This window comes from Lactuca virosa, chromosome 5 (assembly GCF_052849685.1).
Source record: "Lactuca virosa cultivar CGN04683 chromosome 5, Lactuca_virosa_CGN04683_v6, whole genome shotgun sequence".
Taxonomy (NCBI): Eukaryota; Viridiplantae; Streptophyta; class Magnoliopsida; order Asterales; family Asteraceae; genus Lactuca; species Lactuca virosa.
This window is the reverse complement of record NC_136430.1, coordinates 68347601-68360299: the sequence shown is the minus strand read 5'-3', so window position 1 is coordinate 68360299 and position 12699 is coordinate 68347601. Positions and strand designations below refer to the sequence as shown.

Here is a 12699-nt window from a genome sequence, read left to right as displayed (position 1 = left end):
GAGTCTTGTGATGGAGGCATCACAGAACACCACAAAATCGTCGAATCCCTCTGGAAGAGACAACACTGGAGCCTCGCACAACCGCTGTCGGAGGGTCTCAAAAGATCTCTGCTGCTCAGGGCCCCATCGAAAATCTACTCCCCTCCTTGTCAGACGAGTGAGGGGTACTGCAATCTTGAGGAAATCTCATATAAATCTCCGATAGTACCCTGCTAATCCCAGGAAACTCCTGATGTCTGAAGGAGATCTCGACACCTCCCACTGCATGACTGCCTCGATTTTGGTGGATCCACTAGAATCCCTTCCTGGTTAACGAGATGTCCGAGGAATTGGACCTCTCACAACAAAAAATCACACTTCGAGAACTTAGCATACAGTCGTTCTCGTCTCAAAACTCCTAATAACTCCCTGAGGTGCTCCTCGTGCTGCTCTCGAGTCTTGGGATACACCAAGATATCATCAAGAAACACTATGACCGAGCGATCAAGCATTGGTCTGCAGACATGGGGTGTGTTTGGCACGGAGCGTTTGAGAGCTTCTAGCTTCTAGCGTTTGACAAAATGCTCCGTTTAAAACAGAAAGTCTCATTTGGCACTACAAGCTTCTAGCATTTAGTTTAATCAAAATGCTCCAAATCCAAATGCTACTTCATGTGGCGTTTAACAAAACGCTACAAGCTACCCACTACCTGCTACAAGCTACCCGCTACCAGCTAGTTTTGCCGAACACGCCCCTGATTCATCAGGTCCATGAATATTGTTGGCGCGTTGGTGAGCCCAAACGACATCACCACGAACTCGTAATGACCATAACGAGTCTGAAACGCGGTCTTATCCACGTCTTCCTCTCTGACCCGGACATGATGATACCCCGACCTCAAATCAATCTTGGAGAACCAAGATGCACCCTGTAACTGATCAAAGAGATCATCTATCCTCGGGAGTGGATAACGGTTCTTCACCGTCAACTTGTTCAACTCCCTATAATCAATGCACATCCGGTACGGACCGTCCTTCTTCCTAACGAAGAGGATCGGTGCTCCCCATAGAGAACTGCTAGGTCGAATGAACTGCTTTCCCAACAGTTCCTGCAGCTGTGATGAAAGTTCCTGCATCTCGATTGGCGCCAACCGGTACGACGCCTTGGGGATAGGAACCGCACCCGGCACCAAGTCGATCCGGAACTCGACCTGCCTCTCCGGAGGTACCCCTGGTAACTCCTCCGGGAACACGTCAGCAAACTCTCTAACCATTGGAACCTCTGAAACTGGAGTCCGACCTCCGACCTGCGTATCCACCACATACGCTAGATAACCCGCATACTCGTGCTGAATATACTGTCGAGCCCTAGCAGCTGAACAAAACCCTGATCCCACTCTGGTGCCCTCGCCATATATAATCAGTTCTTCCCCGCTTGGGGTTCGAACTACCACCCCCTGGCCCTCGCAATCTATCATGGCACTGAATCGGCTAAGCCAATCCATCCCCACAATCACGCACACCTCCCCCATGGGAATCAGAATCAAATCTATCGGAAAGGACACTCCGAAGATCTCCAACTCGCATCCTCGGTAGACCGAGGAAGCAGAAACTCTGTGTTCGTTGGCGATAGAGACTCACAACAGACACTCTAACTCACCTACTGGCACACTGAAATCCCTACTAAATGTCTGGGATACGAAAGATCGACTCGCCCCCGAGTCAAATAAAACCAATGCAGGCAAGGAGTTCACTAAAAACGTACCTAATCACAGGTACAACAGATAAGCACAAAACAGATATAATAAATGAGATAAAGGATAGAAACATACCAGCAACCACATCCGGTGCTGCCCTGGCCTCCTCGGCTGTAAGCTGGAAGGCACGCCCCTGAGCCTTCGGAGGCTCTGCCTTAACTGTCCTCCCATTTTCAATCCTCAATATAGCGGGCCCTGGAACTTGCGCCGACTTGGCTGCGAGTTGTGAACAGTTGGTCTTCATGTGACCAACCTGATGACAGTGATAGCATATCCTCATATCTGATGCAGGGGTGTATTGGCGACAGTCCCTAGCATAGTGCCCCTTCTTGCCACACTTGTGGCACCCACTACCCGTCGACAAACTCCAGAATGACCATTGTCGCACTTTCCACAAGTGCGGATCTGCTGACCCCCGGTCCTAGAATCAGCGGTCTTAGACCGCTTTGGCGCCAGCTGAGACTGTTCCGGGGCCTGACGTTGCCCCCTCAACTACAGCTCAATCTCCATCTCATGCCACCTAGCGGCCTCCTGTAGATCCAGAAGAGTATCACATCGCTGTGTGGCAACAAACTGATGGATGTCCTTATTGATCATGCTCAGATAACGAGTCATCTGAGCCTGTTCGGAAGCAAACTCGGGGCATAACATCGCCCTCTCTGTGAACATACGGGTGATCTCCGTCACCGACTCCTCATCCTGTCTCAAACTCAAAAACTTTTAAGTCATTCATTCTCGCTCAACCCGTGGAATGTATCTGGCGCGAAACATATCTCTGAACTACTCCCAAGTAACAACAGCTCTCTGATCATCAGTGTACGACCCTGTCGTCAGCCTTCACTAGTCCTTGGCCCCGGACTTTAACAGGTTCAGAGCACACCTGACCTTCTGGTCAGTAGGACACGAGCAAGTAAAGAAACACCCCTCCACATCAGAAACCAACCTCATAGCCTTGATGGGGTCCTGAGTCCCATCAAAAGTAGGGGGCTTCGAGTTGTCGAAGTCCCTGTACTGGAAGCCCTGAGTGGCTCCTACTCCTCCCCCTGCCCCTGATACAGCCGATGCAGCTGCAGCGGCTGCTGTCTCCACAAGGGTTGTGTATCTCTCATCGAAGTACTCCATCATAGCGGTCTTGATAGACCCAAACAAATGCAAAATCTGCCCCCAGATAATCTCGACCACCTCCTCGTGGATGATCTCCCTGACTTAATCCTCTGTCAACACTGGCCCCTCCTGGCCGATAACCTCAGTCACTGTTGGGGCCTCTTGATCGCCCTACCCCGATCCTGATCCGGATCCAGTCACAAAACGCCTCGTAACCACCATACTGAAAATATAACAGGAAAATATTATACAATCCGCATAAATAATTGGGAACCAACTCCAGACTAAACCCTAGGGGTTGTGATTTCTTTGCTACGCGTATGGGTCCTGTGCTTTTAGTAGTACGGGCCCATACTAACTTTCACACCTACCCATATTTGTCTCAAGTATCATCACAACACCCTAACAATATACATGCATATGGTGGTCGCTCAACCACACTCCTAGAGGAAGGCTAACTGTCTCAGATCGACCTACCGCTCTCACTCAACTCACTCATCCATGAAACTTCCACCAACCCTGCAGCACTAGTGTATGCTAACCATACATAATGTTGGACCCTATAGACTTTTGAATATCTGATCCTACCCTAAGCCATAATCAATAAGAACAGAACATAAGGCCAAATCAAACATTCTTGGGCTATAAGATCTTAATTACGTACAACCATGATACATACACAAGCAACTACAATAATGATGTCAATCTCATATAAGGAAAACCCTAGGCTAGCAGGCATCATGTAATCATGCAATTCTATCATGCAATTCCTAAAGATTAGTACTAGCATGCTGTTCTAACATATCACAATATTAAATAATCGTATGGTATTTTGTGGTCTACTTACTGGTTCCGGCTGATCGTACGCCCTACATCCTCCTTTTTCTCATTTTGGAAACCATTTTTTTAAAATTTATTTTGAAAATCTTTCCTCGGTTTGAGACTGGATTCCCATGAATGTTCCTCCAATTCACTCAAACCAAGGCTCTGATACCAACTTGTGACACCCATAAAATCATGCCAAATTTAAACTTCTTCAAAACACTTAAAACCATTTAACATTACAAGGTTTGTTTTCAAAATAATAATATTATAGTATCCGAGTATCAAATCATAAAATCATAACAGCTGGAGGAGCGGTACGATCATGCCTTCACCTTCCCGCGATCACCAAAAGTACCTGAAACAATAATCAATAGATGTAAGCTCGGAAGCTTAGTGAGTTCCTGCGAAATACCAACCTCATATAACCATAATCATATCATATCAACAAATATAGAACAACATGCATAATGAGCCTTCAGCCTGACTGGACCGCTTCGTAGGGCCTACAGCCTATCCGGACCGCTCCCGAGCCTTCGGCATGACTGGACCGCCTCGCAGGGCCTACAGTCTATCCGGACCGCTCGCCGGGTATGTTGGCCTACAGCACAAAGCAGGATCGCCTAAACCCAAACCCCAATCAAGAAACATGTGCACATAAATATCATAAGCTATCTCATATCATATAACAGTCAAATCGATCTAATCAGATCACTAATCATAGCAACATCCCAAACCCGGATACAGACCTAACCGGTCACTAACAGAACATCATCCTATAACCAGGACACTGACTCAACCAGGTCACTAAGCATAAGCATATCACCATCCTAACTACCAGGATATAACCAATAAACATATCATGCCATAACCGGATACAAACCATAAAGGGTCGGCCTTGGTGCCTTAGACCCTGCTGATATAGTGAGGATAACTCACCTCGCAACTGTCGACTCGAAAGATAAGCTCAAACTCTCGGATCACCAGCACAAACTCCACCACCTATATTCACCATAGAACCATACTTGTAAATTTCCAATTTCCCAAAATGCCCCAGAAGTAAAATAGTCAACCCTTGGTCAAAGTCAAAGTCAACGATCAAGGTCAACAGTCCATGTTGACACGACTCATCGAGTGCAGTCACTGACTCGTCGAGCCCTTCCAGAACTCGAGTAGTCGTGAAAACCCCCCACTGACTCGTCGAGTTTCTCAGCAACCCGCCGAGTTCATGCGCCAAAAGTCGGGAAAACCCTAGCTTTTCCGAGTCACCCTACCGACTCGCCGAGCCCACGATAATCTTCATCGGACTCACTGAGTTGACCATGCAACTCGCCGAGTCCCTTCAGTCCATATCCATACAGATGATTATTAAACCATCTTAAGGTTCCATATTGCAGATCCAGTTTCCAAAGGCATGTTTATCACGTAAAGTTGCAAACTTTACGTGCATGCAAGGCTCTAAAGTCTTATAATGACAAAACCAAGCTTGTAATGGAGTTTTACACTTAAGGACAGGTTCACACTTGCTAAAGCTGAAAGCTTTATGGACTTAGAGACCCAAGAGAGCTCAGATCTGAAGTTGCAACTTCAAATCTTAGCTCATACACAAGAAAAGCTTCCTAATATGCTAGAAAAGCCCTAAACTTCACCCAAATGAGACCTAGAAGGAAATGAGGTCAAGATAACGACTTGATACCTTCAATTGATGCTAACTGAGGTAGATTTCTGATTCCCACACGTTCCTTGCTTCTAGTCACTTGTTCTCCAAGCTATTCTCACCAAGAATCCTCTTCCAAAGCTTAAAACACATAAATAGAGCACACACACATGTATTATGGTTTTCTGAGTTCTCAAGGGACTATAAGGAAGCCAAAGGAGGCTAATGATCCCTTAAATAGGGTGCAAAACCCCCATAAATTAGGGTTTTATCCTCCAACTCCTACTCGTCGAGTCCCTTCTTGGACTCGGCGAGTAGATCACTTAAACACGTGGACCAACCCGCTGCTACTATACAAGTCAGGGCAACCAACTCGTCGAGTAGACCTTGAAATCATGAAAATTTATAACCATAAATCAATACCTAATAATCGGGGCGTTACACTCAATCAAGCATTACCCTAGCTCACATCTCACACCAAACAAAGAAGAGTCTAGCATGCAACACCCTAGATATCATTACACATAAAACATTTCAACAATAATGGCATAACAATCAATCCTCAAAAGGGGCACATGCATCCTAGATAACTAGGTTCATCCCAATCCATCTAAGATATGTAATACTCCTAACAATATACTTTTAATACCACAAAGCTGACTCACCTTAGTCAAAGATGTGTCCAACTCACACTTCAAGTCTTGTAAAGGTTGAAGTGTCACCCTCGCTCCTATTACAATACAAATAAAAAGGTTATTGGAGTTCTACAATGTCAAAGATGACAAATCCATACATTCTCAAAAGCACCTAACACAATCATATGTATTTGTAAACCCTTACACCAAGCGATCAAATATAAAAATAATCATTAATTTAGTCTAATAACTGATTATAAACCCAACAATTATTTTTATTGTTAACAATCATCTCCTCGCCTTGATCAATAATTTCGTTTTACTCATGTATCCACAAATCATTTGATCTCTTTATTAACCTGATGAATAAATTATAATTCATAAAATTTATCGACTTATATATAATATGGCATATGTATATATTTGATTAAAACAATGAAATACATATACTAAAATTAAAATCTAAGCCACTATAACTCCACTTAATTTTAATAATTAACAAGGTAAATGTATCTTTCTTCTTTTCGTTATAGTCATAAGCAAACTTGAGAGCTCATCCTAGTATTTTGTTTAATATTATTAGACAGGGAAGTTCTTATTACTTGTTGGGTGTTGTATTTCATGCAACTAGCATGTATCCTCAGCCATTATAGACTATAACTTGATAACGAAGGAAGAAGCACGTAAACAATGTAAAACAACCCAATCACAACCACCCTTTGCACGATGGTGGTGTTGTGGCGGAATCCGGCAGCCATGGCTGCCGGTGGTGGTGATGACGAGAATCGAACCACAAAAAGATAGCACGTGATACTAGAATCTTACCACCACGATGTACGGCCAGAAAACACTTCAACCCGCTGCCTTAATAGGCTTATGTCGGAAACCAAGGGTTACTGGAATCTTGCTGGAAACCTAACCGCTCGCCAGAAAACCTTCACAGCTAGCCGACAGCCTCTCCTCTGCTTCTCCCTCCCTGCTTCTCTCTCTCTCTCTCTCTCTCTCTCTCTCTCTCTCTCTCTCTCTCTCTCTCTCTCTCTCTCTCTCTCTCTCTCTCTCTCTCTCTCTCGGATAACGAAGCAATCAGATGGAAGAGTGTAGCCGTTTTTTTCCAAGAATGGCGGGACGACATTAAAGACATCGGGGTAACAGACGAAGAAAGATGAGGAAGAGATACGTCCGTTTCTTGTTTGAGAGTTATTAAATGAACTTAAAACTTTGGTCCCTAAGTTTGTTCCATAATAACGATTTAACCCCAAAATCCAAAAGCACCTCATTTTATTACTTCCAAGAATATCACTTTAACGCCTGGACTATATTTATACCTTTTACGGGTTATATTTATGGTAACTATTACTATAATTAATTAATTAATTTAAATACCTTTTAATTATTAACTCATTCTTTTAAAATATTAAATTAACAACCTTTCTATTTAATTTACTCGTTTTATAACTTAGGACCGAAATAACTTGACAACAATTAATTTCCGAATAATGGAAAGCTAACATCATTGACGGAAAGATTTTCGGGACGTTACAAAGGTGGGTTGCACCTGATCCTACATCGGCTTGGAAGGAGAACAAAACACTTTATTATAAAGGGGTGTGGATACCTTCCATGTCACAACGCGTTTTAAAGCCGTGAGGGCAGCAGATCCCATATGAACTATGCGGTTAAGTGTGCTCAGGCAAGAGCAATCCAGGGATGGGTGACTTCCTGGGAAGTTCTCACGCCGGGAGCCCAAAGCAGAAAATATTGTGATATGTGCTAGAGGGGGATGTTAAAAATGGTATCAGAGCTAGGGCACGGGTTGATGTGTTAGACAGGGACGTCGAACCCTATAATAGGGGGTGAAGGTGGGTTGCACCTGATCTCACATCGGCTTGGAAGGAAAACAAAGCACTTTGTTATAAAAGGGTGTGGATACCTTCCTTGTTACAACGCGTTTTAAAGCCGTGAGTGCAGCAGATCACATAAGAACTCTGCGGTTAAGCATGCTCGGGCGAGAGCAATCCATGGATGGGTGATCCCCTGGGAAGTTTTCACGCCGGGAGCCCGAAACATACAATATTGTGATATATGCTAGAGGGGGATGTTACATGTTTTTATTGAGTCGTGCATTCCTCTCTGAGCATTGAGGACAATGCATCATTTTATGCTTGAGAAGTGGTTAGTGTAAAACTTTGCATTGTTGTTAAAATTATAAAATTTTCAAAATTTTCAATTTTATTTTTTGCATTTTCATAAAAATTCAAAAAATCCAAAAATCTTTTTTATTTTATCCTTTTATGCATTATATAAGAAAAAAACCCTAAAAATATATTTTTAGCTCTTTTAGTGTTTATTTTCTGCATAATAAACATAAATTTTTTTGGAAAAAGTTACATGAGATGAGGAAATTCTTTACATTCGATAGCTCTGTAAAGATGGAAAATGAAAGTCCGAAGCGACCGGATCAATAGCGGTAAGTTCAGTAATATTTCTCATAACTAAGGGTTGCAAAACACCGAGAGTCAAGCCGCTGATTGTATAAAATAAAAAGATTTGTATACCGGAACACTGCGTGAGCTGGGATAAAAAAGTTCAGAACTTATTGCTTTTGATGTTTAACAAGAACCTTGCTTGAGAAGTGTGGACCCACAGAACACGGACCTATTTGTTGACACACGTTACATTCACGGTAACAGAGAGCCTTATATCAGATCCACATAGTAAAAAATAAAATAAAGGGAACAAACTGTCATATCCATTACCCAAGTCAAAGTTCAAGCACTTAATCAAAGAAATATCAAGAAATTCAAAAAGACAATTGAAGAACTCAAGGTCGCAGGCAAAAGATACAAAGAATCAAGTTTAATCAATTTAGAGGTCGCCTCAAAGTCAAATCTGGCACGAATGTAGAACTGTGAGATATGATATTTTTTGCTCTCGGAAAAGTGAATGCATAGGAGTTGGGCCCCTACGGGTGGGCTCACTGCTTTAGCGAAAGCTAATTTAATGTGACGGGTTCTTAAGGATACGTCGAGCATGGTTCTTAATTATTTAGTCTTAAGGACATGAAATTCTAAAATATCTTATTTTCGCTTGCAAGGCTAATTAAGGTTTAAATTTTAAATATTCGTGACGATTGGTTTATTGGTTCCCACCGTTGAGCTTCTTCCCGAATTTGGGAGTCTATGAAAGATGGAATGTATTGGGATGATTGTCTAGGTAGTGATTTCATTGGAGATTCCTTGATTTAAGGTCTGATCATGTGAAAAAAAGAAAGAAAGTGAAAGAAGAAAAAAATGAAGTGTTTTATTAAAGTTCAAGTTTTCACTTTCCTTAAAGTTATTTAGTTTTTATTCTAAGTTCTTTTTAGGTCATTTACATCTTTCCATTTTATTCATAATATCTAATCTTTTTATTACTTGAGGGCAAGTAAGGTTCAAGCTTGGGAAGATTTGATAGATTCCATTTTATGCATCTTTTAGGATAATTTTTATTAACATTTTACTTCATATTTTATGTTATTTCATTTATATTAGCTTAAATAATGTTCAGCTCATGTCTTTCGTCAGAATTTCTGTACTGCTCATGTTTTGATGTCATTTTCAGATTATTCGAGTGGAGCAGTAATATAACATCCCAAAATGCGAAGATAAAATTTTCATTTTTATAAAACCAAAAACACTTAATTATCATTTATTCAACTCTTAAAGTAGTTTATAAACTAGGGAAGAATCCCCGCTTTGCGGGGTTGGATACGACAATTTTTTACATATTTCTTAAGACAACTAATCCTTTAGTTTTGGTTTCCAGAGCACCTGATGAGCTACATTTATGGCACAAAATAGTACTTAAACATGTATTATTCCTTTAAGCTTCTTTACATAGAATGATCATGCTTCTTTGCCGTTTACTAAAAAATCATATAACTATCTTTCTGATGATAAAGAGCCAAGTATAGTCCATACCACTTACGACCCAAGTGAGAAATCTACAAATATACAAATATAATTTCTGCCAATTAGCCCAACATATGGCTTGATCCATGATTGCAAATGGAGATGAACTTTCAAGATCTTTAGCCAATTTCTCAGTGGCTATAACTTCTACTGATTTCTCCACCACATCTGATACATACACCAAGGGCATTCTCGTCCTTTTACACATTAGAGGTTGTGTTAATGTTGTTAATAACTTGTCTTATGCATACCTATTTACATAAAATCACCCATGGTATATATGGTATTTTTTGTTTTTTATGTTTTTTAAAAGGTAATATTTTCAAAACATAATTAATTGCGATCATTTTCTCAGTTTTTTTCTAATAATTTGTAAATTTACTTTTTATCTTACATGCCAATGTGATTATTACGAAACATGATAAAGTTAGGTCATAATTTACATAATTATTCAAGTTTAGGTTATAAAGATAGTAATTCTAAATGAACGAATGAAGACTTAAAAATGATACCTTGTACATCATTACCTTTTATCTTTAACAATTTTTTATTATTTGATATTACTGATAATAAATTTAGAATTGCCAAGTGCCAAAAATTCGTTTTTTATTCAATTTATTATACAAAAAAGTGTGTGGTTGTTTAAAGAATGGAAGTAATGATTCACCTGCAATGTTTTAATACCCTTTCTATGCAGGCTGAAAAGCTAGAGAACTCATCCTCTTGCTCCCCACAATAAAGCCAAAATTCGTGTAGAAATTCCTATAAGAAATCATAGTAAATAGATCAGATTGATTTGGAGATGATGACATGAATATGCGTTAAATCAATAACTGAAAATTGTGATTGTCATGGAAGAACATTTAAAAACTTACAGTTGTTAGCAGTTTAGATGCAAAGTAGATGCAATTGAACTAAGAAAACCTGTAACAATTGAACCTGATCAAAATGACGGATATGATAACAGTTAATGGATAAAAAAAGAAACTGAAGTTATTTCCAACATTTGTGCTATAATCTTCAAAGAAGCTCTGCTGTAAATGAAATTCATTCGATCTTCTTCTTTTCATACCTGACGCCTCCTATGGTAATATGGATCCAAATACCTAAACAAAAATCAAAACATTACCAAAACAAATCCGTTGAAGTACCTGCTACTTGTAAGAATGGCAATCATTGTTGTATAAATGATAACAATAGGGACCACAATATTGTCCTTGTTCATTGATGTACATCCATCTACTCACATATACAGGTTGGGCATACTCAACATGACTTTTGTTGGTAGCATCGTAAAGGTGGAGATCATTTTCATTACTACCACTTGCCTGACAGTTTGTGTCCATTGCACACTGCATATATCACCCTGTGTGTCGAAGATAGAATAATAACAAAACTGTTAGAATTCAAGAGCCCATACAGATGTGCATAATAATATGAAGCAATAGTATCTTTAGATATTCAACACTTTCTAAAAGAGTAATTAAACCCAAAAAATTGCATTACATTTGGGGTCGGTGACACTTGACGAATGGTTAAGGAGTATGTGTTCCTAATTTTAATGAAAAGTTAAGAAAACATGTAAAACCAACACTGATTTGTACAATCACCATGATCATGAAGAAGAGGAGCAGGAAAATCGAGGTTAAGACAAAAAAAGAAAATTAACGGGAGGCATGAAACGTCTGATTTCGCTGTTACCTGGTTTAAAGAAACCAAAAGTCCAAAATTATTAAAGGTTGTGCAGTGGATTAGTTTCATTGAGGCAATTAATCAAACACTTGTTATGCACTTTAAATAAACATCAACCATGACAAAGGTTTTGTCACTTACCTATTTGTAACGTAAAATCCACTCAAGCTAAAGCAGCTGTAATAGATGGAGAGCAGAGACAGAAAGTTGGTGCTTGAATGAAGTAGATGACCTGGTATTTGTCTCTGATTGTAGAAAGTTGGTGGTCTGATAGAGCTTAACTTTTGTTGTTTTTCTGTGTATATGGGTCGTTCTAGAATCCAGATACAGCCCCTCCGTATTCCCCACATGACCTCACTCCTCCCCATCATTCCTATCTGTAGGCAAATGTACCGTAAATTAGCAATCAGACAAAAAGTTAGGGTTTTTTCTTATAGGGTTATAACAACGAAATCAAAGGAATCGAACATTAGAAACATTAACCGAGTTAGGCGTTGGGTTTCTTGGCAAGACGATAGTTTCTTCAATAAATCCAACCTTTCGTTTTGACCATGAGACAACGCAAAAGAAGCCACACCTCCACATTGAAACCGACTTATGGCCATGGCCCTGGCGGGTCCGCCGTCTTCTTCTCCCCGTGATTCTGACGCTGTTGAATGAAGAAAGGAGAGTCGATGAGGAAATACCCAGTTGTTTGTTTCAATTGAGGTAGAGGAAGTGAGCTAGAGGGAGAGGCGGTGGTGGATTTCTCGAAGAAGCGGAGGAGATTGAATATGTGAAGTAAAGAGGCGGTGGAGTCGGTAGATAGATGAGGGAAGTGTGGGGGACCGGTGGACTATTGTTATCGGGGGAATAGTGTCGGTGTTTTTGGCTATATGAAGAAAAGTCCCATCCCACATTGCTAGAAGGATGAAAGCTTGGGAGGTGTTAGTTATTTTTTTCAAAGTCCCTAGGCTTTGGTTTCAAAGCACCCCAACCAACAATACACCATAAGTCCCTAGGCTTTGGTTTCAAAGCACCCCAACCAACAATACACCATAAGTGATTGGTTATTTTTTTCTTTCTTTTATTATTGAGTGGTGAAAGTATTAGTTAAAACTTTGA

The 12699-nt window shown here is 40.6% G+C and overlaps 1 protein-coding gene across 10 annotated transcripts; it reads right to left on the bottom strand.

The window, feature by feature from the left end:
• Window positions 1-3862: 3862 nt before the first annotated feature.
• On the bottom strand, window positions 3863-12496 carry LOC145115540 (uncharacterized). 10 transcript variants are annotated; one of them, XM_079051840.1, is made up of 10 exons: window positions 12064-12487; window positions 11737-11972; window positions 11232-11269; window positions 10908-11009; window positions 10779-10827; window positions 10571-10665; window positions 5984-6048; window positions 5358-5459; window positions 4601-4663; window positions 3863-4019 (listed from the first exon to the last, which is right to left on the bottom strand). In XM_079051840.1, exons 1-4 carry the CDS (start codon window positions 12178-12180, stop codon window positions 10951-10953), a joined length of 450 nt encoding a protein of 149 aa, XP_078907966.1. In that variant the 5' UTR covers window positions 12181-12487; the 3' UTR covers window positions 3863-4019; window positions 4601-4663; window positions 5358-5459; window positions 5984-6048; window positions 10571-10665; window positions 10779-10827; window positions 10908-10950. The 10 variants fall into 10 exon arrangements, 7 of the variants coding, with proteins under 7 accessions (XP_078907966.1, XP_078907965.1, XP_078907969.1 ...); XM_079051839.1 differs by lacking the exons at window positions 4601-4663; window positions 5358-5459; XR_013711611.1 differs by lacking the exons at window positions 3863-4019; window positions 4601-4663; window positions 5358-5459; window positions 5984-6048 and adding an exon at window positions 9793-10100 and having other exon boundaries at window positions 10976-11009; window positions 11151-11269; window positions 12064-12488.
• Window positions 12497-12699: the final 203 nt, after the last annotated feature.